The sequence below is a fragment of the Gopherus evgoodei genome, chromosome 3 (genome assembly GCF_007399415.2).
Source record: "Gopherus evgoodei ecotype Sinaloan lineage chromosome 3, rGopEvg1_v1.p, whole genome shotgun sequence".
Taxonomy (NCBI): Eukaryota; Metazoa; Chordata; order Testudines; family Testudinidae; genus Gopherus; species Gopherus evgoodei.
Genome location: NC_044324.1, coordinates 220,865,389 through 220,889,939, shown reverse-complemented (window position 1 = coordinate 220,889,939; position 24,551 = coordinate 220,865,389). Strand labels below are relative to the sequence as shown.

Below are 24,551 nucleotides of genomic sequence, written 5' to 3'. Positions count from 1 at the left end.
TGGGAAAAGTGACTGATAGTGTATGGAGGGGCTTTCTGGCCATGTGGGCAGACCCCTACATAGTTTCACCTGTCCCCAGCAGACTCTGGAAGCTTGTAGTCTGGGTTTAAATTGATAAAATGTGTGAGTAACAGTAGGCCCATGTCTGAAAGGAAGGTCACATCCATTTCATCAAGTACAGATAAGAAAATGTGCTTTGGGCCATGCTCCAGCTTCTCTGAGCATCCTTGGATCCAACAACAGCCTTGAATCTAACAAGAATCTTATATTGTGAAACTGTCACGTCAAAAATGATAGCTGTATTCTATCAATCCAAGGTGTTGATGGAATCCTCCGCAGACATTAAAACATTACCTGCTCATGCTACTCCATTACAGTCACTGGAGTTATGCCAATGGAGAATCTGGCCCACCACGTTTCTTAGGTGGACCAAGCAACAGCCGGCTAGAAAGCAATTGCCTTCACCTTGCATGGGCTATCTAAAGGAAAAAGGAGTCTGACCCAATGAAGGAATGCTCACCTATGAAGTAATCTAGATTTACTTATGTGTTAAATGGGTGGTGTTGATGGACCAAGAATCATGGGTCTGCATTTTGGGTTTAAAAACTGGGATGAAATAAAAAAATTGTTTAAAAAAAATTATCTTTCTAGCTCCCATGTCTGAAAATGTGACTCGGTGTAACTGATGCAGTGCTGTTTGCCTGACTTTGCAGAGAGCCTGATACAGTAGCACTAAGAGCTGTAACTTGTTCCATGGCTCTGCTGGCCAAAGCACTTGCTCCCAAGGCTGGGAAGCAAGCCATTCATCCTCTCCCAAACAGCAACAGCCCCCCGCGGCCAGAGCGCCCCGCTCTGGAGCCACCTCAGCCAGAGCTGGGGCTGGCTGCACAGGAGCTGGTCCTGCACGAGCCACCCCCGCCACGTGGCGGTGCGCGGGCCTCGAGGCCAGCCGCGGGGCGGGGCCTCGGGGAGGGGCGGAGCGCGCGCCGCGGCAGTGTGGGCGCGCGGGGCCGCCGTAGCGCGGCCGGCGGAGCATGGCGCTGGGCTCGCAGGCGCTGCGGGAGCGGCCGGTGCAGCTGGCGCTGGCGCTGGCCTTCGCCTCGGGCGTGCTGGTGGGCTGGCAGGCCCAGCGCCTGCGCAGGCGCTTCCTGGCCTGGAGGAAGCGGCGGCTGCAGGGGCTGCTGGAGGCCACGCAGAAGAAGCTGGACGTGGCCTGAGCGGGCTGCGGCGGGGCCGTGACCTTGGGCGGCCCGGTGCCCTGGTCGCTGCCGCGCCCCTGGGCCTGCCCGTGTCCCAGCCCGAGCCGGGGGGTGTTAACGCGGTAGGAAGGCAGCTCTCTGGTGCAGAGGCGCCAGCCTGTGACGGGCGGTGGGACGCCCCGCGGAAAGCGGTGGCTCCCAAACTAACGTACTGCCGACCCCTTTGGAGAGCAGGGCTCTGAGCGCGGCACCCCCCCCCCCTTTATGTGTTTGCCTCCAGCATTCCTCATGGTGTTAAAATAGGGTTTGGGGTGGAGGCTGACAGCTCACGGCCCCTCCTGTAATAACCTTGCCACCCCCTTGGGGGTCCCGACCCCATTTTGAGAACCCCTGGTGTAAAGCAAAGTGAAGCGCTTGTGTAAGTGTGCGCAGCTCGGGTGAGGGTAGGTATTTCTGCATGGTGAAAAACAGTACCCACAGCAGTGAGTCTCAGCCCTGGGATCAGCTCACTAGGGCTTGGATCAGGCTAAAAGTAACCCTGTAGATGTTCCTGCTCCAGCTTGGAGACTTAACCCCCTCTGGGTTTCCGAGCCCAGGCTCCAGCCCGAGCTGAACGCCTACACTGTTGTTTGTAGGCCTGTAGCATGATCCCAAATCAAGTGCTCTGGGTGCTGAGCCTCGCTGTTACATGGTTTTCTTTGCAGTGTAGATGTGTCCTGGTATTCTGTTGGTCCCTCAATGTCAAAGCCCCCCTCCTGGAGCCAGTTTTCTTGAGACGGTCATCTTGTTCTCATTCCCTAATACTAGGGAATAATTTACTGTCTGTAAACACGGACAATTTGCCATATAAGGATTTTGTTTTTAAATGTGTAGGATTTTCTCTTGAGTAAGGGGTTATCACAATTATTAGCCACTCTGAGACCTAGCAAACTTGTATGGGTATTGGGGTGAAGGCATTGCTTGTAGCTGCCTCTTTCTGGTAACAGACATACAACAGTGTGGCAAAATACAGTAGAACCTCAGGGTTACAAACACCTCAGGAATGGAGGCTGTAACTCTGAAATGTTCATAACTCTGAACAAAACATTATGGTTGTTCTTTCAAAAATGTACAACTGCGCATTCAGCTTTGAAACTACAATGCAGAAGAAAAATGCTGCTTTTCACCATCTTAAATTAAACAAGCACAGAAAGTTTCCTAACCTTGTCAAATCTTTAACAACTTTCCCTTTTGTTAATAATGTATGTTTAACACAGTAATGTACTGAATTTGCTTTTTTTGTGTGTCTCTGCTGTTGCCTGATTCCATATTTCTGTTTCCAAATGAGGTGTGTGGTTGACCCGTTAGTTTGTAACTCTGAGGTTCTACTGTACATAGTCTTAGGTGGCTAAGCCAGGCTATTATTAGACAGAAGGAAAAAAAGAGGAATAGGAAAGAGATGAAATAAGGTGAGGAAGGAAAAGGACATGTGGGAGGGGAAACAGTTTTCCAGGTTATGTTTTGGGATTTAGCCATAGCCAGTGCAGGAAGCGATGCCATCTCAGTCTCACTTTCTGTCCCAGCCTGGTCAGGACATATCTCCGGATCAGGATGATGAAGACCTCAACGGTGTTATAGTAGATCCTGGGAGATGGTGGGAGTGGCAGCCATCATGGTAAAGCTTGTGGCAGTGGTTGTTGGCAGACAGCTGCTACTTTGGTGAGGAAATCAAGAAGCTTTTTTTTTAATATAGCCTTAATAGCTCATTACCTCATTGTTTTGTTCACCAGTTAGGATTAATTTCTGACGCATGAATTTTGGTCCATTGATTTCTGGTTCCACACTGTGTTCGTTTACCAGGAATGATCTTAACACAGTCCTTGAATTATATTAGGAAGTTTTGTTTGCATTAATACAGTTGTCTCCTTTTTGCATCTTTTCCCATCAATATTTATGGTTAAAGGTTATAGTGAAAGTTTGTGTAAGATCTCTCACTTCTCACAGCTGAGCTAACAATACAGGTAGGCCCAGTTATCACAAGAGCTGAGACTTATCTGTCGCATGCAGTTCCTTATTCATTTACAATATGGAAGTGGAAGGGAGAAATGTGAGGAAGAACAATGATTTGGCCTATGTAGGGAATGGCATGTTCCTGCTCCTTCACAACAGTTCAACGGTTGCAGGGATGTATTTCTTGGGGTGACCAGAGACACCTTTTGTCATGTACAGTCAATTAAAAATCCCGTTTCTTATTTAAGCCATAAGTACACTGCGGAAGTGGAGTGAGGGCATGATGTCTCAGAGCATACTGCATAGGAACTAAGCATCAGGTTGATGAGTAGCATGTCCCAACTACTTCAGAACAGTCTAATGGCAGCAGGGATGAATCATGTGGGGTGATTTGAGACTAATTTTGTCACATACAGCCAGTCAAAACCCAGTGCCTTAATTATTTAATTCATAAATAATGAAGTAATTAGGAATTTTTTTATCACACCCAGTCATGCTAATTTGATGACATTTCTAAAAATGTAATCTTACATTGATATATTTGTAAAGTAATTTTGACCTTTGAATAAGGAACCACATAACCATTTGGTAAGGAACTGGTACCAAGTAAAAGGAACCAGGAATAAAGAATCCACTTCTGCCTTCTCAGAGAAAGAAGGATTGTGTCCCTCCAACCCTACACAGCTCCCATATATAAAACTTGTTTTACTTGAACTTTGCGTAGGGGAGGGCATTGTGGGTTTTTGTTTTGTTTTACTGAATACAGAGAGACTATTGCATCTCACTTCAGATACTGTTTAGTTCAGGTTAGTTTTCTGTTGGGAGCCTGGTTTTAAAAATAGATACATCTATCTCTCCCACTCGCTCCCCCAAAAAACTTAAACCAGTATTTGAAACGTTTACATGTGTGGAACTCTGATAGAGGATACGCTTTTTTGGGGAGGGGGCAGAGAGTGTGGAAAGGGGAGGGCTAGTATTTGTACAAAGATGTTCCTGAGATGGGACCATTTGAAAAATCAAGGTTACTTCTCTCAGCAAGGGTTTGAAATGCAACAGAGCTCCCATTTTCAAGTTTCCATGTAGCCTGACATGGGAATGCACTGCTGGTATATCTGTCTTGTCTGTCTTTGACTCTCCTCTGCTTCAAAATGTAGTGAAATTATCTCAGTCAGGCATTACATGTAAATAGTCCCTAAATCAAAATGACAATCTGGAAATACTCAGAGTGCTAACAGCATCAAGACTTACTATTTAACTACCATACATTAAACTTGATTTTCACAAACTTGTCTCTTAACTGAAATATTCTATTGGTGCTGTAAATAGATTGATTTACCTTTGCTCTCGCATAAATGTTGGTTTTTGGTTGTGAGCAGATGTAGTCCTGAGATGTAGCTGTTAGGGACTATGGGCTTGTATTGGTACATATCTGGAAACATTTTTGTTCGCACCAAAAATGTCCAATAATGGAATTTTTTTGTTAACGAAGTTTTGAGGGAACACCAATGATTTTGGATACATTTTTAATGAAGTCTTTCTACCTTAATATTTTTGACGTAATATATTGTTTCTGGCCCCTTCCCTTTGGTTACTCAGTGTTCTGTCTGCCCCTTTTTAATATCTCTCATTTCTGATGTTCTTCTTTTATTTTTGATACATTATAATCTGACTGAACATTGTTTTGACCACCTTTCCAATTTAAATTAAAACAAACAAACATGAAATGATGTGCAATTTATAATTTTTCACTTTCTTTTAACAGCCTTATACAGATGAAAGCTGACAGCTGAATGAAAATAAATGGACTCCTGCTGCATTTGTATCTAAACACAGTTTAAAAGATGGACTTTAAAAACAAATGTTTTGAAAAGCAACCATATTCTAAAAAAGAAGGCATCTGTTGTATCATACAATCTCATTTGCCTAAACTGACGTCAGCAAAAATTGTCTTCACATGTATCAGAATAACCTATCCTCCAAAATGTTATGGGGTGAGCTTGCTTAATTCATATGTATTATAACTGTGCAAATCTGACACATTATGTTTTTAAAAGATGTTTGTGTCTGTTTTGCTTTGTGATTCTTAAGGCTCGTCCTGAGCTACATTTGACCCTTACATTGTAATAAATTAGACTAAAAATGATATAATTTAAGTTACTTACTAGTAATTTATAATAAAGTATCTGTTAAGTGGGGAGTGAAAACATGTAAAGATTCTGATGTTAAACATTTTAGAACTTTGAAAGTATACAACCCAAAAGGGTTGGTCAAGAAGATTAAGGCAAAAGCATGCTAGTGTACACTGATAAGATAAATTTGTATATTAAATCAGTAATACTGGGGTTCTTGTATGAAATTCAGCAAAAATAGAGAATTCTGTTTCTAGATCTCTTACCAGCCCCATAACTAAGAATACATCAGCCCTTTCTGTGCCACAGCATCACTTCCAGCAAAGATGCTGGACATCATGAATTAAATCCTTGGGACTTCCTTTTTGATTGATTTTGCTGGGCCGCATGCTACATATATGTCAGCCATCCCTATCTTTCTATTACTTCCATGCATATGTGCACAGCTTTCCCCTCCAAAAATAAATCTCCTAATCAACACATATTTAAAGTGTTTCTATCTTGTTCTCTTATGTTTATAGGCAGATGCCAACCTCACATTGTGCCAAAATAGTTAAAGGCTATGTAGGTTCAGAATTCATTCCCTGCCCTTAGCTTTGACTTTATTAAAAAGCTAATGCAAAAAGAGAAAAAAGCCCAAACAGATTCTGCCCATGCCTTCTCCCCAGGCTTGACTGTTCTTATGATTTTTCTCTTAGGACTGGCGAGGCTTAGACCATTGATTCCCAAACTGTTTACTAAGGTGACCCACCAACTGCATTTTGTCTTCTTTTTTGCAACCTACCCTTCCATATATGCACCCTCTGCCCTTGCGCTGCAATGTGAATCCCAGCCTAGTGCAGAGGGGAAGCCGGGGCACGGGGGGTTGGGGAGCGGCTCTAGTTCCACAGCACTAGGCTTAGCTCTAGCTCTCTGCTCCAGGTGTTACAACCTGGTACACAGTGTGTCAGCACCACTCAGGTTTGGAGGGCTGCCAGTGGCTCTGCGACCCCACGTGTCTGGTTGCAATCCCCAGACTGGGGAGCCAGGCCCAGCTGCCCAAGACAGAAGCCACCACTGTGGGATGAGTGTGGGACAGCCTCACTCTCCAGTCCTCTCCTCTCTGCACCTGGCTGGTAAAGTGTATGTTTGCCTAGTTCAAGGCTCAGTGATGAGTAAACCTGGTCCTGGACACAGTGATCCATATGGGGGGCAGCACGCAGGGGAGCTTACTGCCTCAGCTCACCCCTGTCCCGCCTCCTCCCCGAGCATGCCGTGGCTGCTTCACTTCTCCCGCCTCCTAGGCTTGCGGCACCAACCAGTTTAGGTGCCGCAAGCCTGGGAGGCGGGAGAAGTGAAGCAGTGACGGGGTGCTCGTGCTTGTGTGTGGAGCTGGGGTGGGGGGTGGGGAGCTGCTGCAAGGGGGGAGCCACAGGGCAGAGGGGGGAGCTGCTGTGGGGGGGATGCGTCGGGGGGGGCAAAATGGAAGTTTTGCCGAGGGTGCAAAACATCCTTGCACCGGCCCTGCTAATACCAGAGGGGTAGCCGTGTTAGTCTGGATCTGTAAAAGCAGCAGAGAATCCTGTGGCACCTTATAGACTAACAGACGTTTTGGAGCATGAGCTTTCGTGGGTGAATACCCACTTCATTGGATGCATGGGGGTATTCACCCACGAGAGCTCACGCTCCAATACGTTTGAATATCTCTAGACAGTCTCAAGCACTAGTTTTCTTTGTGTGTGTGTGTGTGTGTGTTTTCACCCACAGCGGCCTAGGAGGTGAAATCAGCAGCACCCACCCCCTGGTTACAAATTTACAATCTCAAGCCTCCAGCTAACCTAGACCGAGCTTGGACAGCTAGGCCCTCGCTGACTACAGCCCCCAGCATGCACTGCTCGCCGGGCTCGGGCAGGGGGAACTTTCGGGCCCCAGTGCATTCTGGGACATGTAGTCTTTGCGTGTGATTCGGGACCGCGAGGAGCATGCCAGCTCCGTTGCATGCTGGGACGTGTAGTTCGCCCCTGTCTCCACCGCCCTCTGACGTTCGGGGCGCGCGGCGATGACGACAATTCTTAGCGCCCAAGCGTTCGTCTCCTTAGCGACGATGGCCGCGCGGCGGGGTCGGAGCCCGCTGCAGGGGGCTCAGCGGCGGGGCCGCGAGCTGCGGCAGCAGGTACCGCCCGCCCCGCGCACCCCCGCCCCGAAGCTACAGCGCGGGGAGCTGCGTCCCCTGCCCGTGCGGCGGGGGTGATCCACTCTGAGCAGGGAGAGTGGCGCCCCCTGCTGGCGGGGCGTGGGGGGATCTAGTCTGGGCAGGGGGAGCGGCGCCCCCTGCTGGCGGGGCGTGGGGGGACCCAGTCTGGGCAGGGGGAGCGGCGCCCCCTGTTGGCAGCGTGGGGGATCTAGTCTGGGCAGGAGGGGCGGTGCCCCCTGCTGGAGAGGTGGGTGGGGGATCTAGTCTGGCGTGCCCCCTGTTGGCAACGTGTGGGATCTAGTCTGGGCAGGAGGGGCAGTGCCCCCTGCTGGAGAAGTGGGTGGGGGATCTAGTCTGGGGAGGGGGAGCGGTGCCCCCTGTTGGCAGCGTGGGGGATCTAGTCTGGGGAGGGGGAGTGGTGCCCCCTGTTGGCAGCGTGGGGGATCTAGTCTGGGGAGGGGGAGCGGTGCCCCCTGCTGGAGAGGTGGGTGGGGGATCTAGTCTGGGGAGGGGGAGGGGTGCCCCCTCCTGATGGGGATGGTGGGATCCAGTCTGGGTAGAGTAAGTGGTGCCCCAGTGTTGGGGGTGGGGGTTGCAAACAACTGTTCTTTGATATCCGAGCCACTGAGCCTATCTGCCCAGTGCTGTGCGCCTCTGAATGCTGGACTCTTACCGTGCAGGTGGATGCATTGCTTGCTGACAGCAAGGAGAGGGGGCCCCTGCACCCTGCGAAAAAGAAGAACCTTTTTCAGAGGTAATTAATCCTAACGGTACACACTGTATAGAGGCGAAGCGCACTGCTATATCTGAAATCTAGGCTGAGGAGGTAATATTTGTGTGATGCACTATTAGCTATCTCATGGCTAATCAGTTTATCACTGAGAGATAACTGCAGTTGGTTTTGATAGAAATTTTCTTAATAAATTTTGCTGACAAATTCGTCTTCAGTGATGTGGAGGGATGCCCATATAAATGAATTACTGTCTGGCAAAGTAGATTAGTGGGCTGGGAGCCAGGAGACTTGGGTTTTAGTCCCAGTTCTGCCACTGACCTCCTATGCAGCCTTGGTCAAGCTGTTTCACCTTTCTGTTCCTCTTTTCCCCACCTGTAAAAATGAGGATAATATACTGTCCTTCCTATGTACCTTTCCTTTGCTTTGGACTCCCAAGTCAGACGATGGATTGGAAAGGATAAAATATGGGACGTTGATGGTAACTCTCGCACACTGAACATGTGCAAAAACAAAAATATTATACACATTTAGGCCCTGATCCTGCAAACTGTTACGCATGTGCATAACTTTACTACAGTGGGTAGTTCCACTGAAATCAACAGGACGACTGTTAGCAAAATTAAGCACATGCAGAAGTATTTGCAGGATCAGGGATTCAGAGGCCTAATTAGTGCTTGACTGTGTGCACTATTAGTGGAATTTATGGTACTACATAAATCATAAAGAACTTAAAAATGGCATACTATATGTGTATGAGTGAGTTAAGGCTGCCCCATGAATCTTAGATTTTTAATATTTTACGAGAAGCCTGTTACATTTAATTTTCTGTTAAAAAAGAGAAGATAATCCACCTGTGACACTATGGTATAGTGCAGCTGGTTTTGACCTTTTTACCTTGTGTTTATTGATAAACAACCTAGTTGCAGTACTGTGCAGATCACATTCTGCATCAGTGCAATTATATAGCTTAAAACTTACTATCAAGTTTTTCTACACATCCACAGAACCATTTTTTTCTTTCAAAACGATAGTTTTGAAAAAACTTATTCAACTCTCTGCACCAGAAAGCATCATTGAGAACTATTCACGTATGCAGTGAAGATTTAAAATCAGCCTTTTAGAAATGAACAAGTCTCAAAAAGGTCTTATGCTACTTAACTTTAAAAATATTTTTTTATATTCAGAGAATGTGATAATTGCTGGATGGAATTTCTGCTGTAAAGGCTGTAGCTCAAGTGTAAGGTTATTCCTTATTATTTAACAGAGCAAGGCCCCAATCTTGTTGTGTAGGGCACAGGCAGATTGCTGCACCTGCGTGTGCCCCATGGGAGTTGGCAGGATTTGATGTAGGAGCAAACAGTTGGCTTGTGTGCTGCACAGTGCAGAATTGGGGCCTACACTTCCAGTGCACCCTTCAGTAAAATATATGAGATAAAATATTTGTTAAACAAGTACGTTTGCTCAGGACAGAATTAAAATATTTTTAATAATACAATGAGACCCCTTTAAACACACTTTTATTTTGATGTGCTAAAATGATGTCTTTTGGACAGGTTTATACTGTGCAAGAGAAAACAAGTTTGAAATTGATAGTATGATAGTGTTCTATTTGTGGTGGTTAGCCCTGGCAGGCATAGTATATCTTCTGTGCAGTGGATTGACCACTTTGCTCAGAGAAAAAGTAGCACAAAACTGTAGCAGAGAAATGTAGCTCTGTTCATAAGAAAGAGAGCTTGAGTAAATGAATTTCACATGTATTGCAATATCATGGGCTGAGTCCAGCCATCATTTCTCTCTCTAGTCATAATGCAGTTCTTGTGGAAATTATTCCAGCCAAAGTTCTGAGGCTCCTCCATATATGGCTCCATTGTGTGGAAAAAGACATATGGATGCCATGTGGCTTGTTCTCTTTAAAAAAAAATGTTTGTTTTTTTAAGTTGTAATCTCTTTCTGCTTGTATGTCAGATGATGTTGGCTTTAGCCTGCCACGAGGCAAATTCTCGTTTCTTCTTATGCTATTATTTACGTAGCACCCTAGATGCACACAGAGAATTTAGGAAGGCAAAGTTCCTGTTCTAAGGAGCTTAAAATCTAATTTCCTGATCCTGGATGAATCCAGATCCTTGCATCTGTGAAAAGCTCCTTCTCCTATGGTCTTGCAAACACTTACATGCTTAACTCTATGCAGTTGAGTAGCCCTATTGACTTCAGTGGGACTATTCATGTTTGTAAAGTTACATATGTACATAAGTGTTTTCAGGTTCGGGGGCTAACTTACATGTTTCAGAAACTGTACATAGTTTTAGTCATTTATACAGCAGAAGAGATCATACAGCCTTTGTCATTTGTTTTCAATATAGATGTATGGAGTTGAAGAAATCAGTGGATGAAAACACATCTGTTCTTCAAAACTTGAAAAAAGTAAGTTGTGAGGTTAAAGCATTTTCTATTTTCCCAAAATAAATTGTACAGAATGTTCAGAGAATGGTAATATTCTTAGATTGTAAGTTCTTCAGGACAGGCACCATACCTAACTTTTTGTATATCAGCTAGTCTGTCTGGGCTCTGATCTTGACTGAGGTGCTCTGGGACTAGTCTAATATTAAATAATATATTTTTCTGTATGCTTTATAATGTAAAGTTCTGTGGTTGAAGAATTTCTTAGCATTATTTAATATTCCAGCGGGTTTTTTTAATAGGAAAAAATCATGGAATTGCAGAATAAGAATATAGATTTTCACCCCCCTCCTGGCTAGATGAAAGATCTAGAAAAATGTTAAGGAAACTGCATAGTAATAGATTTCAGGACTGATATTATCTAAACAGGAAATGGGGAAATGGCCATCCCCATGCTTAGTTACTTAAATGATATCAAGGCAAGAAGCTGAAACATATTGATCAAACAAGATGTTAAAAGTAGCTGAGAGCGCTCAGGCCTGAATGCATTTAATCCTAATACTCCTCCTTCTCCGTCCCCCTCCCCTGCCCACCTCTGGCTGTTCTAGTTAACTCACCGGAGGGCCTGATCCGGTAGGTGGCCTCTGGGCATGCCTACTGGATCAGGCCCTGCATATGCCTTAGGTGGCTGAATACTTATCTTCCCCTGGTTTGTGAATTGTTCTGGGGCTTAGGCAGAAGATAGGTGCCCAGATGCTTAGAGGGAGGCAGTACTGCGCAAGCCCAGAGGTGGAGACATAGGTGCCTAAGGAACTTAACTGCAAAAACTTAGGTGCTGAGTAAATTTAGGCACCTGCAGGATTTGGTGGTGGTTGTGCATTGCGGTGGTGCCAAAACAAGTATTTTGGTGCCTAACTCCGTTTGTGCATTCTGGCATAAATGATTAGCAAACGCAATTTAGCTGAGGGTTTAGCTTCATTTGACTCCTTTCGCAGTTTGGTGTATTCTTCTTTCTTAGACTGATGAGCCTGCACCTGTGGGGAATTATAATCAGAGAAAAGAGGAGGAAGAAAAACAATTGTTCAAACTCTCTCAGCAGCTCCAGAAACTTGCTGCAGTCCTGAGGCAGGACAACGTGACCAAGGGTTACACTGTGTAAGTAGTATAAACAGGCAAATACATTTTAATTAGCCTATTAAGAAATATTAGGGAACAGGTGACATAAAAATGTATTCATTTGTACAGCTGAAACAGACTCATTCTCATATGAGAGAAGATGAAGATAAAATACCAAAAAAATCCATATAAACAGTTCTGAAATGTGGTCACTATAGCATTCATAGCCTTTTCATTTTTGTCTTTTTATAGTATGTCGCTTCCAGACATTGAAGCATGGGCCACTGCTCACCTATTCCCTCAGAGAAAACCTTTCTTCTCTATGCCCCAAACGTTCTAGCACCAAGAACAAAGAGGCCCCAGTGGAAGCACAAGTAGCTAAACTGGAGAGCTATGCCATAAGAAGGAGGTTTCTCTGGGGTCCCTGGAGGCGAGAGCCCTCTTTGCACTCAGGGAAAATTGAGGCTCAAGAATTTGGGGAGAGAAAAATAAACCAAAACATAAAAAGGGCCAGACCTGACTGTAAGGGAGGGAGAGGCACATAAAAGAGTAGTGTAAGCAAGTAGGCACTGCGCAGGCTGAAGAGCCAGAATTGTGGCTGAAGATGCACAGCTCCTGTGGGGAGCAGTTTTGTTGACTGCAGACAAGAACGTTCTGACTAGAAGATTCCAAGGGTTGTGGTTAGGTCCAAATTAGAATGTAACCATCAGGGGTTGGGAAAGGGCGTTTATCTTCTGGACTGCAACCCCTGGCTATAGGGACCACTGCATACCTTTAGAGTCTGGGAATTTCTGCCTCTTGTGCTAGGAAGCTGGGACCCAGGAATGAGAACTCTGCTGCAAGGTAACTTCAGAGATGTGAAATGACAAGGAAAGTAATTCTCATTTATATTCTGTAGAATAATCTGGAGATGATCCATTAAAATAAGAAATTGTGGTAAATGTGGGGTATCGTTTGTCTTGTGCAGAGATGGGAAATGTCGAAATAGTCCTCAAACAGAACAGGAAAATGAGGAAGAGGAGGATGAGGATGACGAAAGTAGTGGGGAGGAAGATGCTGAAGAGGAGGAGGATGAAGAAGAGGATGATGACGATGAATTGGAAGATCAACCAACAATTAAAGAATGTATCACGGTTGGTGATTTTGTTGCTCAGCAGGAAGGGGATCTCACGTTTAAGGTATGTATATCTTTGAAAATATATAAAATGTGTCTGAACACATACCGCGTCCTCTGAATATCAAACAACTGTGTGTGTATTGATGGCTCAGAACTCTGATTAAAAAAATTAATGCAAATCCACTGCTCTCTCCAGTCCCTCCTTTCCAATTGCCCATCTCTTCTAGACCAGGGGTTCTTGAACTGGGGAAAGTGACCCCTCGGGGGGTGGGGAGGTTATTTGGTGGGGGGTCTTGAGCTGTCAGCCTCCACCCCAAGCCCGGCTTCACTTCCAGCATTTATATTGACGTTAAATATTTTAAAAGTGTTTTTAATTTATAAGGGGGAATTTCATTCAGAGCTTGCTGTGTAAAAGAGGTCACCAGTACAGAAGTTTGAGAACCACTGTTCTAGACACGCCATCTTGTCAGACTATCCTGTCTATACAAAATAGTGCTTCTGGAGTAATCCTCGTATTCAGCTGCTCTGACCACATCCAGTTCCCTGCACTTGCTGCTTATTTTTTTTCCACATCAAATTCAAGTTCCTTATGCACATCTTCAGATCTCTACATAAACCTCAGCCCTTCCTATGTCCCTCTTAAGTCTCTTTCTTTGTTGCTCCCTTTGTTTCCTTTTCCCACTCTTGCCTTTGTACCTTTCATGTTCCCTTAAACTTGGGGTAGCCTCTTATTTTTGTCCACTGAGCATTCCTCCATACTCCTTTTAATATCCATTTTCCCATGAATCTTTTCTACACTGGTCTTAACAAAGACTCACCAACACCTCCATTATCTGATGTGCTGTTATATATTCTGTCTTAGATTGTGAACTATTTAGGGCTGGGCTGTATCTTATCTTTGTTAGAGAACAGTGTGTGTGTGCTTCAGAAATGGTTAGTAATCTCTGGTTGGAAATGTTGTGATGAAGCTTTTTCAGACTACTGTTTGGAGCAAAGCAGTGAAGAAAACTCCTTACAGATGCACACTTCACAGTGAAATCCGTCCATGCTTTTAAAAACACTTTAACAAACTGAAGAATGCCAAAGCCCGAACTAGCACGGTGGGGCTATGAGCTACCATGTGGCACACGGGTGTTTGGGCCTCTGTCTCTTGTTTCTGGCCGTTTGAAGTGAAGAACCATCTAGCAACCACTCCTTTTGACTCAGAAGCATATTTGATAGATGAGCTCTGAAAGGAGCCTTTGTGGCTGGAATCTGTAAGCTTAAGTATCTTTGTTTACATTTCCCCAAAATCTACTGTGCCTTCAAGAGCCGCTGAGCAAGAGGAAACCTTGGAGGCATATTCTGAATGGTTGGCCTGTAACTCTACTGAAATGCCTTATACATTTTGTTTCTTATCTAAAAATAAAGTTGAGCTTTTACCACCACTGGATATCAGGAAAAAGTAAACTAGTTCACTAAAACTACAGTTGTTTCAAAGAATTCATGATAAACCAGAATATGAAATCATCAGGGTAAACCAGTCCTAGATAAATATTAAGATTTAAGAACAAATTAAAAGACAGTTGCATTTTATTCTAAAAGACAGAATGTGGCCGACTGTTGTTCCATGAGTAATTTTTAAACATCTGACTATCAATGCATTTGTCTCTTTTCTTCTCTCTCTCCGCCTGCCCCACATTACTGAAGAAAGGTGAAGTGTTGCTCATACTTGACAAAAAGCCTGATGGTTGGTGGATTGCTACAAATTCCAAAGGGGAGAGAGGCCTTGTTCCTAAAACCTATCTCATGGTTAGTATGCTTCCATCTTCTTCCTTTGTATTTGTACATCAGAAATATGATGGGTGAGAGTGTATAAAGCTACAGATGGTTAGCAAAGCATTTTTTCTCACTTCACAAAGATAAATTATATTGCTGTTAATTTTTTGTAAATAAAAGCAGGACCCTTGAAACATGAGCTTTGACATGTAAGGGCTGCTGTGAATGTCTAGTAGTGCTATAGAGTAATTCATATTCTGAGCGTAAAGAACTCTTTCAAAAGCTCCTTTTAACTTTGTGCCAAAGTTTTTGTGCCCCTTGAATACTTATTTAGGTGCATACATGGCATTTGTGCACTTAATTTGGGTAGATATTTAATGAGAAAACATGATGCACACATTTGCATTTAGATAACCCACTTGGGTAGATCGAGTCCTGCTTGAGGTCTGACCTTTTGTATCTTGTTGCATTGCACTGGTGATTCTCTCTTGTGAGAGAGCCTTGCAGGGCCAAATCACAGCACATCAAGTAGCTATGGTTACTTTGTACTTCGAGGTTCAGGTGCATTTTCCTCTCTGAGGAGGCTTGCTCTGGAAATGAGCTATCTTGTTTACTATTTTAAGAGGCAAAAACTTGCTGCCATAAAAAAATGTAAACTTACTGACTTTAGCTGCAGAACCAAGGATCACATCATATTCTCATGGTACCCTGTAGACGTCAGTCATTTTGTTCCCTGACCATTAAAACCAGCCAAGCTCCTCTTCTGAGCTATTGAGACATCATGATGAGTGCTCAGACTGTTTTTAAAGCCTGAACTATGAAGTAGGTAAAACACTTGATAACTTTAACCCTGAATTACAGGCGTGCAATAAAGGAGTTGGCCAAGAGCCAAGTGAAGAGGAAAGTGAGGAAGACATAGAGGTGGTTGATGAAACAGCAGATAAAACTGAAATTAAAAGAAGGTAAAATGAGGTTGTGTTGGAGAAAATGAAGTGAAATGTAACCCCCTCCTTGTCGTCTTTATTTTTTTTAATGTGGGTGGTAAATTATTTGAAATGCAATACTTTGTCAGTTATGTTTCTCTTGGTCTGTAGCAATGGCTTTTTCAGTACAGGGGCAGCTGAATTTATTGTGTAGATTTCCAGTTTGAACTTTGCTTTCAACTTCCAGTCATTTCTTTCTTTACTAGAGTTTTTTCCCCCCTCATAAAACCAAAGAGTGGCTTCTGTCCTAGCTTCATAAACCACTCCACAGAGTGCAAAACAGTAATGTGTTTCCCAGCTACCTGTTGATGGGCACATCCACCTGATGTACTAGATTTCCATCATTCAGCGACAGATACATGTGTTTTATAGATATAGTAATTGTTCAGTATGCTGGAAATGCATTCATAACGTTTTGCTTTATGGTATCCTTTTATTTCCCACCCTACCTACAGAACAGATTCTCACTGGAGTGCTGTTAGAAAAGCTATCACAGAGGTGGGTATATTTCTTATGATATTACATTAATGTTGTAATGTCAGTGTAATTCGTGGCTACGCTATTTCTCGACAAAGCAAGTTCTGTCAGTGTGGTATAGCAAAATGGAAGGTTGTATATGATCATCCATGAGGTCAGTCTGAGGATGTTTTGTGCTGAGAGGGCAAAATAGCTTTTAAATACCTTAGGGGAACAGGTGACTGAATCCCAAGGTTTGTGTGTTTTCCTTTGTGATTGCCTGGCTTGGGATTGGAAGTTAGGATAAGGACATAAGCTAGTTGGTGGTTAATGAAAATTGCAGCAAATTTAGAAAAAAAAAACCCTTATGTTTTGAGCAGAATAATACCGTTGATGTGCTGGCAACCATGGGAGCTGTTCCTGCAGGATTCCGACCATCAACTCTCTCCCAGCTCTTAGAAGAAGGTAAGATTCTCTTGCAGTAATTGCAGTGCAGGATTCATTGTCATCTGTGATGAGTTTCTGATCCAAATTACTAGTCTGTTAAGAACAGTCTCTTTCATCTTGAATTATTGATGATTGGTTGCCCATACTGGTTGTATATGACTCAGTAGTGTGTAAGAGTCTTCTTAGTTTCTTTCTTCATTCATCTGGGGTGAAATCCTGGCTCCATTGAAGTTAATGGCAAAACTCTCTGTGACCTCGATGATTTAACCCCTGGAAGGGGAGAAATCTCCAAGACAGTTCCTGTAGGCAGCGTAGAATAAGAATACTAAAACCTCCTTTTCCCCCTCCCCTGCCACAATTTCTGTAGCCATGGCTTAATTGTGGATTTAATTCCTTTAAGCTCGAGAGGGCACTTGAAGAATGTCGATAGCAATGTTTTTTATTAATTGTACTTTTTGTTTTCCTTTTGTCCTAAGAAATAAGATGGTGTGGTTAGAAACCGCTGTGTTCCATAGATGGATGTTTCCCTGTAATGATGAAATCTATAACTAAATTGAATCTATGCCATTAGGAGAGATGGGTGAGTGAGTGTAAACAATATAATAAAATGTTAAAATGTTGTTTTTCTAGGAAATCAGTTTCAAGCCAGTTACTTCATACAGCCTGAATTGACTCCTTCACAACTGGCTTTCAAAGACCTAATATGGAACCCTGAAAAAGACACTGTAAGTAATTTCTGTTGATAAAGTTCTGAATGCTGTCGCTTTTAGGATAGATGATCAGAGTCTTTAGATGAAGACGTCCAGAGCCCAGAAAACAAATACCATGTTGTTCATAAATATTGAAGTAAGATAAATGTTAACATTCTTCTATGTCACACCAGGGCATTCCAGGCAGTAGATATTATCTCATCCTACTAGCTGACAGCCAGAACATCAAAAGAAACGTGATGTCAGACACTAGATAAGAGCCAATTCCAGCTGAGCATACCTGTTGCTTTCCTGTCTTCCAGGTGAAACAGCTGAACTAATCTTTTAGTTAGATCTTAAACTTTTGTCTGACGTGAAACTCTTGGTTCAGTTAAGTAGTTGTTTTTCACTGGGAGGTTTTGGTTCATTTTCTAACATAACTTTGCAACATCATTTGACTATTGGAGTGGCAAAAGTGCATGTAAGCCAGGCATTTAGAAGAGAGTAGCTCAGAAAATTGAAATGCCAGACTTCCTCCTGGGTCTTTGCTTTGTTATCAGTGGGAGAACCTACTGTTTGCCACATTAAATTAACTTGCATCTTCCACGTTTATGGATGTGAATTACAATACAATGTCATTGTCATAACACGAAGAGATGATCTGCACCAACCATTGCAGCTTACAGTGGATAGACAGGATGTTCTCAGCCCTGTGTCTTGTCTGAGGGTACACTATAGGACACAAACTCCTGGTACATGTTCCAGATGGACATGGAAGAGTGTTGAACTTGGCCTGTATCTGGAGTGTGGATCTGTGGACAAAACTGAAGGGTGAGTGGGTGGAGTGGTGTATCTTGCCCACTGTGGCATGGTAGAGCAGCTTCAGATGTTTGTTATTATTAAAAACAACCTGTGTTGTGCAAATAAGTGGCCTTTGTCCAACCTTAACTGTAACTTGACAGTGCTTTTTGCCACAGCTTGTTAGATGGCTTTTTATAAAAATACTTTGTGATAACTTGATGGAGGTGAAATAGAGCTGGTCTCAAGCCAGACCCTGGTAGACCTGTGTTCATAAAAGCACCATGATACTTAACATTAATTAGCACACTTGTTGTCTGAGCAGAACGGCCAAGAGCTGAATGGCATGGAGACTGACTGTTGTCCCCTAGAGGGAGTCTCTGCACAAAAGGGTTGAGATATTGCAGAAAAGCTTTGCTGTTGCCCTTGTGCTATACCTGTTCTGTGGATAGAGTAATCCACTCTCCATGGCACTGTGACACCTGTCACAAGCCCTAAACACACACACACACACACACACGAGTATAAGACATAACTATACTATACTTTTTAGGAGGACCATGTAGATTTAATTTTCTGTTTTATTATTTTGTCTGCTTCACAGATTCAGCCAAGACCAACTCGAGTATCACTGATCTTAACTTTATGGAGTTGTAAAATGATTCCTCTTCCAGGAGTGAGCATACAGGTTCTCAGTAGACATGTTCGACTCTGTCTTTTTGATGGTAACAGGGTGAGTTGCTCTGATGCAATAAAATATAACATTCCAGACACCGTGAAGTTAAAACATGATATATTTAAGGGATTTCTGAATGAATTTAAAATGGTCACATTTGGGCTGCCTCTTATTATGGCTAAAATTTTCGAAAGTGCCTAAGTGATGGAGGAGGTTAAGTTCCATTTTTAAAAGTGACTGAAACACATTTAGGAGCCCAAGTCTCATTGAAAATCAATGGGATTTGGACTTCTAAATGCCTCAGTCACTTTTGAAAATGAGACTTAACTTCTAAGTCACCTAGGTTCTTCTGAAAATTTTACCTTAGGGCCTCAATTTCATCTAACCCATTTATGATGCTTTTTACACACAAGAAACAGATCTGCTGAGTATGTGCTATTTTTTTTTACAGTCACTTTTTGGAGTACAATTATACTTCCATCTTAATTGCAGTTTACACGCCTTGAAAAAGTAATATGAAAATGAAATATTTAAACTTACTATAACTGGGATAATTTTAGAGACTTTTTTTTAAAAAAAAGAGCTTTCTGTAAACTCACGTTATTTTAGTAAATACTTAATGCAGATTTATTTGTTTGTCTAGAAAGAACCAAGCATACTTATACCATTGTATAAATTATAGACAAAATATTAGTTTCTTAAATCCAGATGAATAAAAATCTTATAATCCAGAGTTGCAAAATTCTGAAAATCTCTTATAATCTGCCACCAACCTCTGTGGAGTCCTCAGCGTTCAGAGGAACTCTTCTCATTCATTTCACCCCACTATTCTCACCCCTACATCAAATCAGATATGTTCATGACTGAAGCAGTGTGGTATTGCACCTACTGCAGCTGCTACTAAGTTCCTAAAGCATTGCTAGAGAGGCTGTGGTTGGTGATTCTTCTTTCAGGGAATGTGATTCCTCTGCAGTGTTCATAACATGTCCTAGCTAAGAAGGGTGAAGGACAGGCATGGTCTGATCCTGCATTGCAATGCAGAGTGCTGGACTAGCCTTGCATATCTTATATTTTCTTAGAGCTACATAATTTTCCAGAAAACTAGTTTTTAATATTTTCCTCACCATAATTTCCTATCTCATTTTAGGTACTGAGTAACATTCATACAGTTAGAGCTACATGGCAACCTAAAAATCCCAAGACGTGGACTTTCTCTCCACGGGTAGGTATACAGCATAGCAAATGGACTTGGCCAGTATGTGTGTGTATCTGCTAGTTGTAATACAGCATACTTAGATGTTGTCAGCCAATAGGTTCATCTCACTTTTAGTCTTACATTTTCTTCATATATTAGAAAGGTAAAAATGGGACTGATCTGTACTGTGCCTGAGGCATTTAGCTCTCAAAAACATTAGCTCTGAATGAAGAGCCGTGTCTTGGAAACACTTGCTATCGAGTATAGTACTTAATACACAGTAATCCCAGCGACTGCATGGTGATAAAGCACAATGCTTGGTAGTGTTTGCAGGATTGGGCCCTAACACCGCATCTCTGTTGGCTCACTTTAGTCAACACTGTTGCAATTTCTCTCGGCCAACAGCTCTGACCAATACATTTTCAGTTTGCGTCAGTTTGATGTTGATGATAATACCTGGCAGTCTCCACCCATAGATCTCAAAACCTACAAAATACGGTAAATGTTGTAAGGCCCGCAGCTGCACCGCCTCAGAGAGGAACCGTTAAGGTTTTATTAGCTAATCAGGACTGGGTTAGGTGTAGGCTTGGCAGAATTCCATTTTTTTTCAGTTTCAACAATATTGATTTTAATTTTTTTTTCCAATTCTTAATTATTTTTATTTTTACAGTTGTGGGAAATTAATGGAGGATAGTGTTGGGGTTTGAGAGGAGCCATTCAGCAGCAGGATGGCCTCCCCCATGGTTGAGGGCTTGTCCTTCTCCCGGGCCTGTCCAGGGGGTCTCTGCTCTGGCCGGCCAAGACCATAGCCTTCCCCATACCTTGCGTCTGCAGGGATCCATTGTCACCAGCTCTGTAGCTATGCAGCTCTGTAGTCCCATGACAGCAGGGCAGCAGAGAGCTCTGTGCTGCTGTGGGGCCGGTGACATGCCATTCTCGCAGGCACAAGATGCGCGGGGGAGGATGTACTTGTGCTGGCTGTTGCCTATGGATAATTTTTTTTTGTCGATTTCAGTGTGAAGTTGATACGACATTTCACGACAACTGACAATTTAAATTGAATCCTGCTAAATAAAGTTGTGTGTGTACCAAGGAAATGCTGTGAGGAACGGGTGTTAGTTATTCAGCAGGTGGCACTCTGTGCTTGGAATCAGTATAAACTTGAACACTAGAATGTGTTATTAGCAGGACCGGCGCTAGGGGTTTGAGCGCCCTAGGCGGACGGCAATTTCGCCGCCCTGCGCTCTGGTCCCGCGGCTCCGGTGGAGCTGCCACAGTGGTGCCTGCGGGTGGTCCGGTGCTCTGCGGCTCCGATGGAGCTGCCGCAGAGGTGTCTGCGGGAGGTCCACTGGAGCCGCGTGAGCAGCCGACCGTCCGCAGGCACAACTGCGGCAGCTCCACCGGACACCCTGGGCTGCCGGCTGCTGCGGCTCCCTGACCCAGGGTCAGTGCGCCTCCGCGGCAGCCGGCAGCCCGGGGTTTCCCTGGGCCAGGGGACCCCCGCCCCTGGGCTGCCGGCTGCCGGGGCTGCACCCTGACCCAAGGGACCCCCTGGACTGCCGACTGCCGGGGCTGCGCCCTGACCCAGGGGACCCCCTGGGCTGCCGGTTGCCGCCGGCAGCTCAGACTCCCTCTCTGTCCAGCAGCAGCGGCTGCTCAACCATTTAAAAAAAAATTGGGGGGCGCTTTTTGGCGCCCTCAAATCTCGGCGCCCTAGGCAACCGCCTAGTCCGCCTAAATGGTTGCACTGGCCCTGGTTATTAGCAATGGAAAGGAGGAGAGTGCTGCTGTGAATAAACTTCCTTTGTATTTTCGTTATCACAGCTTATGACTGATAACCTGCCTTAAACTGATGTTGTGTAGGATCACTGTACGCTGTCAAAGAACTGTTGTATGTTAACCCAAGTGGTGGCTGTGTTTCTCTGGTGGGCAAAATCGTCTCTTATTTGTAAAATGCTTTGAGAGCCGATCATTACTAAAGGAGTTACTTTTACAGATTAGCAGCATTTTATGGAAAAACAGAATGAGAATAGTATTTTTTGCCTTAAATTGAATCTTTTTAGTTAAAAGAAAGTGGTGAATAATGAGATTGAGTCTTTTACAGAAGATCCTAGAATAAATGTGTTCAGATTTTAAAAAAAATTGGAATCTTGAAGATCTACACTCACATCTTGTTTTTGTTTTAATTTATTAGGTAACAGGCATCTTACCCAGCCTGCTTGATGGTGACTGTTTCATAAGGTCCAATTCTTCATCTCCAGACATTGGTATATTATTTGAACTTGGCATCACTTATATTCGCAATGTAAGCATATAAAAGATGGATACATTTTCAAACTGAATGTTTTATTATTAACTTCCAGAATCTCAACTTCAAACAATCATAGTACAATAGAAAACGTCTTGTTTTTTATTTTTCCTTGGCTTTTCTAGTTTTTTTTAAGTGATTTTTACTGCTAGTCAAATGTTAGATTGACAGCAGTGGAAACTGAAGTCCTATTAATCCATGGAAAAGGTACAATATCCATCTCACCCCTTCCACTACCCTCTGTGGAGGAATAGAAAGGTAGTTTTCACTCCTTGTTTAGCAATCAAAACACTTTCTCTTTCTGATCACTGGTCATCAGAAAGTTTTACTTGTCCTGAAAGCATTTTTACTGGTCTTCCAAAGATCTGACATGCATGGTGATTATTAAGGACCAATTTCTTATCATTCTGGTTATCATCTTGCTTTCCCCATTGCCTTCCAATTTTGACATGATTAATAGCTCATAATCAAATTGTTCAAGAATAATCTTTTATATAATTTGAAAGCTGAAATTGCAAACTCTTTAAAAAATGTACAACATACTGGTTTCTAGCTCTAGTGGTTACTATCTGTCTGATTTGGTACTTATAAGGATTGAGACTAGAGGGTGATGTTATCAGAGGCATGAGCTCCCATGAACTCAGATATAAAAACAAATAATTACACCACTGGAAAGCAGAAAATCTTCGCGTTCATTTCAGATAGTTCATGAAATATTGGCTCTGAAGAATCACTTGTTCCTCTAACAGTACTTTTTGCCATTGCTTCAGGGCAGAATATAGCAAGTTCAACATGGGTCATATAGTCCCTTTCTGCTGAGTCACCACATTAACTGTGATTTTTCCCCTGTAGCAGGTATAATTTCATGGTCTAGGTCGAGGAGAATTGTCTGTATAAATAGACTAGCTCAGTGTCTTTTGATCATTGGTGGTCTGGAGGGGCCTGTTGGGAAATGATGGCCTTCATTATGCTATTTGTCTAGTCAGGATTTTATTAAGGATGTGTGTCTAGGATATGGTTGTACAAGGGCTAGCGTTTGTGCAAACACCCTGTTGGTCTTAATAATACCTAGCTCTTGTGTAACACTTTCCATCTGTTGATTTCAAAGCACATTTTACAAAGAAGGTAGGGATCAGTATCTCCATTTTACACATGGGAAAACTGAGGCACAGAGAGGCAAAGTAACTCTCCCAGGGTCACCCAGCAGGCCAGTGATGGAGCAGGGAATGGGACTCTGGAATCCTGAGTCCCAGTCCAGTGTTCTATCCACCAAGCAACGCTGCCTCCATTACAAGTAAAATATTCTAGTGTTTGTGGTCACTGATATTATAAAAATGGTTGTTATAGACTGATAAGCTTCACTCAATTAATTTTTTTTCTCAGTGCATCACTGAAAGTTGTTTGGAAGTTTTACAATTAGTAAAACAAACAACAAGTTTTCCGCTTTACTCTGCGCTGGTTAGGCCTCAACTGGAGTATTGTGTCCAGTTCTGGGCACCGCATTTCAAGAAAGATGTGGTGAAATTGGAGAGGGTCCAGAGAAGAGCAACAAGAATGATTAAAGGTCTTGAGAACATGACCTATGAAGGAAGGCTGAAGGAATTGGGTTTGTTTAATTTGGAAAAGAGAAGACTGAGAGGGGACATGATAGCAGTTTTCAGGTATCTAAAAGGGTGTCATCAGGAGGAGGGAGAAAACTTGTTCACCTTAGCCTCCAATGATAGAACAAGAAGCAATGGGCTTAAACTGCAGCAAGGGAGATTTAGGTTGGACATTAGGAAAAAGTTCCTAACTGTCAGGGTAGTTAAACACTGGAATAGATTGGCTAGGGAAGTTGTGGAATCTCCATCTCTGGAGATATTTAAGAGTAGGTTAGATAAATGTCTATCAGGGATGGTCTAGACAGTATTTGGTCCTGCCATGAGGGCAGGGGACTGGACTCGATGACCTCTCGAGGTCCCTTCCAGTCCTAGAATCTATGAGTCTATGAGTCTATAACTATGCATTTCCTTATTGAGGGCTTGTCTACATGGTGCAGCAAACTATGCCAGAGGGGTGAAATATGTGAAGTGCAGTAATGTGTTGCACTCTACCCTCCCCATGTAGACCCTGCCGGTGTGCTCTAAAAGGTACCTAGTTTGTGTTAACCTAGTCATGTTAACCCAGTGTGCTTTGCTGGCACTGCGTAGGCAAGTCTTTAATGTCTTGCTTTCTTTAGAATTAATCTTATCTTTGCATTTCCTGGCTTTCTAAAGCTTGGGTTTTTTTCCTTTTTTTTTATAAATTACAACATTTTTGTAAAGTTTTTTAACTCTTAAATTGCTGTTATGAATTCGCAACCTCAACTCCAGTTTAACTGGTGGTGATTGTTGTTTGTCTGATAATGTA

At 43.3% G+C, this 24,551-nt stretch overlaps 1 protein-coding gene and 1 long non-coding RNA gene across 3 annotated transcripts in view; both read left to right on the top strand.

The window, feature by feature from the left end:
• Positions 1-1,220: 1,220 nt before the first annotated feature.
• On the top strand, positions 1,221-5,801 carry LOC115649291. 2 transcript variants are annotated; one of them, XR_003999796.1, is made up of 3 exons: positions 1,221-1,321; positions 2,762-2,897; positions 4,951-5,801. It is a non-coding gene; the product is annotated as an uncharacterized LOC115649291 (long non-coding RNA). The 2 variants fall into 2 exon arrangements; XR_003999795.1 differs by lacking the exon at positions 1,221-1,321 and having other exon boundaries at positions 1,328-2,897.
• A 219-nt stretch (positions 5,802-6,020) lies between these two features.
• The window catches only part of NPHP1 (nephrocystin 1), a 37,712-nt gene continuing 19,181 nt past the window's right edge, over positions 6,021-24,551 (top strand). Inside the window, exons 1-14 of the mRNA XM_030558130.1 lie at positions 6,021-6,059; positions 7,064-7,469; positions 8,171-8,244; positions 10,584-10,644; positions 11,639-11,775; positions 12,704-12,914; positions 14,543-14,644; positions 15,473-15,573; positions 16,050-16,092; positions 16,431-16,515; positions 17,128-17,222; positions 18,589-18,717; positions 19,808-19,882; positions 22,050-22,160. Coding sequence (XP_030413990.1) covers positions 7,356-7,469; positions 8,171-8,244; positions 10,584-10,644; positions 11,639-11,775; positions 12,704-12,914; positions 14,543-14,644; positions 15,473-15,573; positions 16,050-16,092; positions 16,431-16,515; positions 17,128-17,222; positions 18,589-18,717; positions 19,808-19,882; positions 22,050-22,160 — 1,338 coding nt within the window. The 5' untranslated portion in view covers positions 6,021-6,059; positions 7,064-7,355. The remainder of the gene's footprint in view (positions 6,060-7,063; positions 7,470-8,170; positions 8,245-10,583; positions 10,645-11,638; positions 11,776-12,703; positions 12,915-14,542; positions 14,645-15,472; positions 15,574-16,049; positions 16,093-16,430; positions 16,516-17,127; positions 17,223-18,588; positions 18,718-19,807; positions 19,883-22,049; positions 22,161-24,551) is intronic.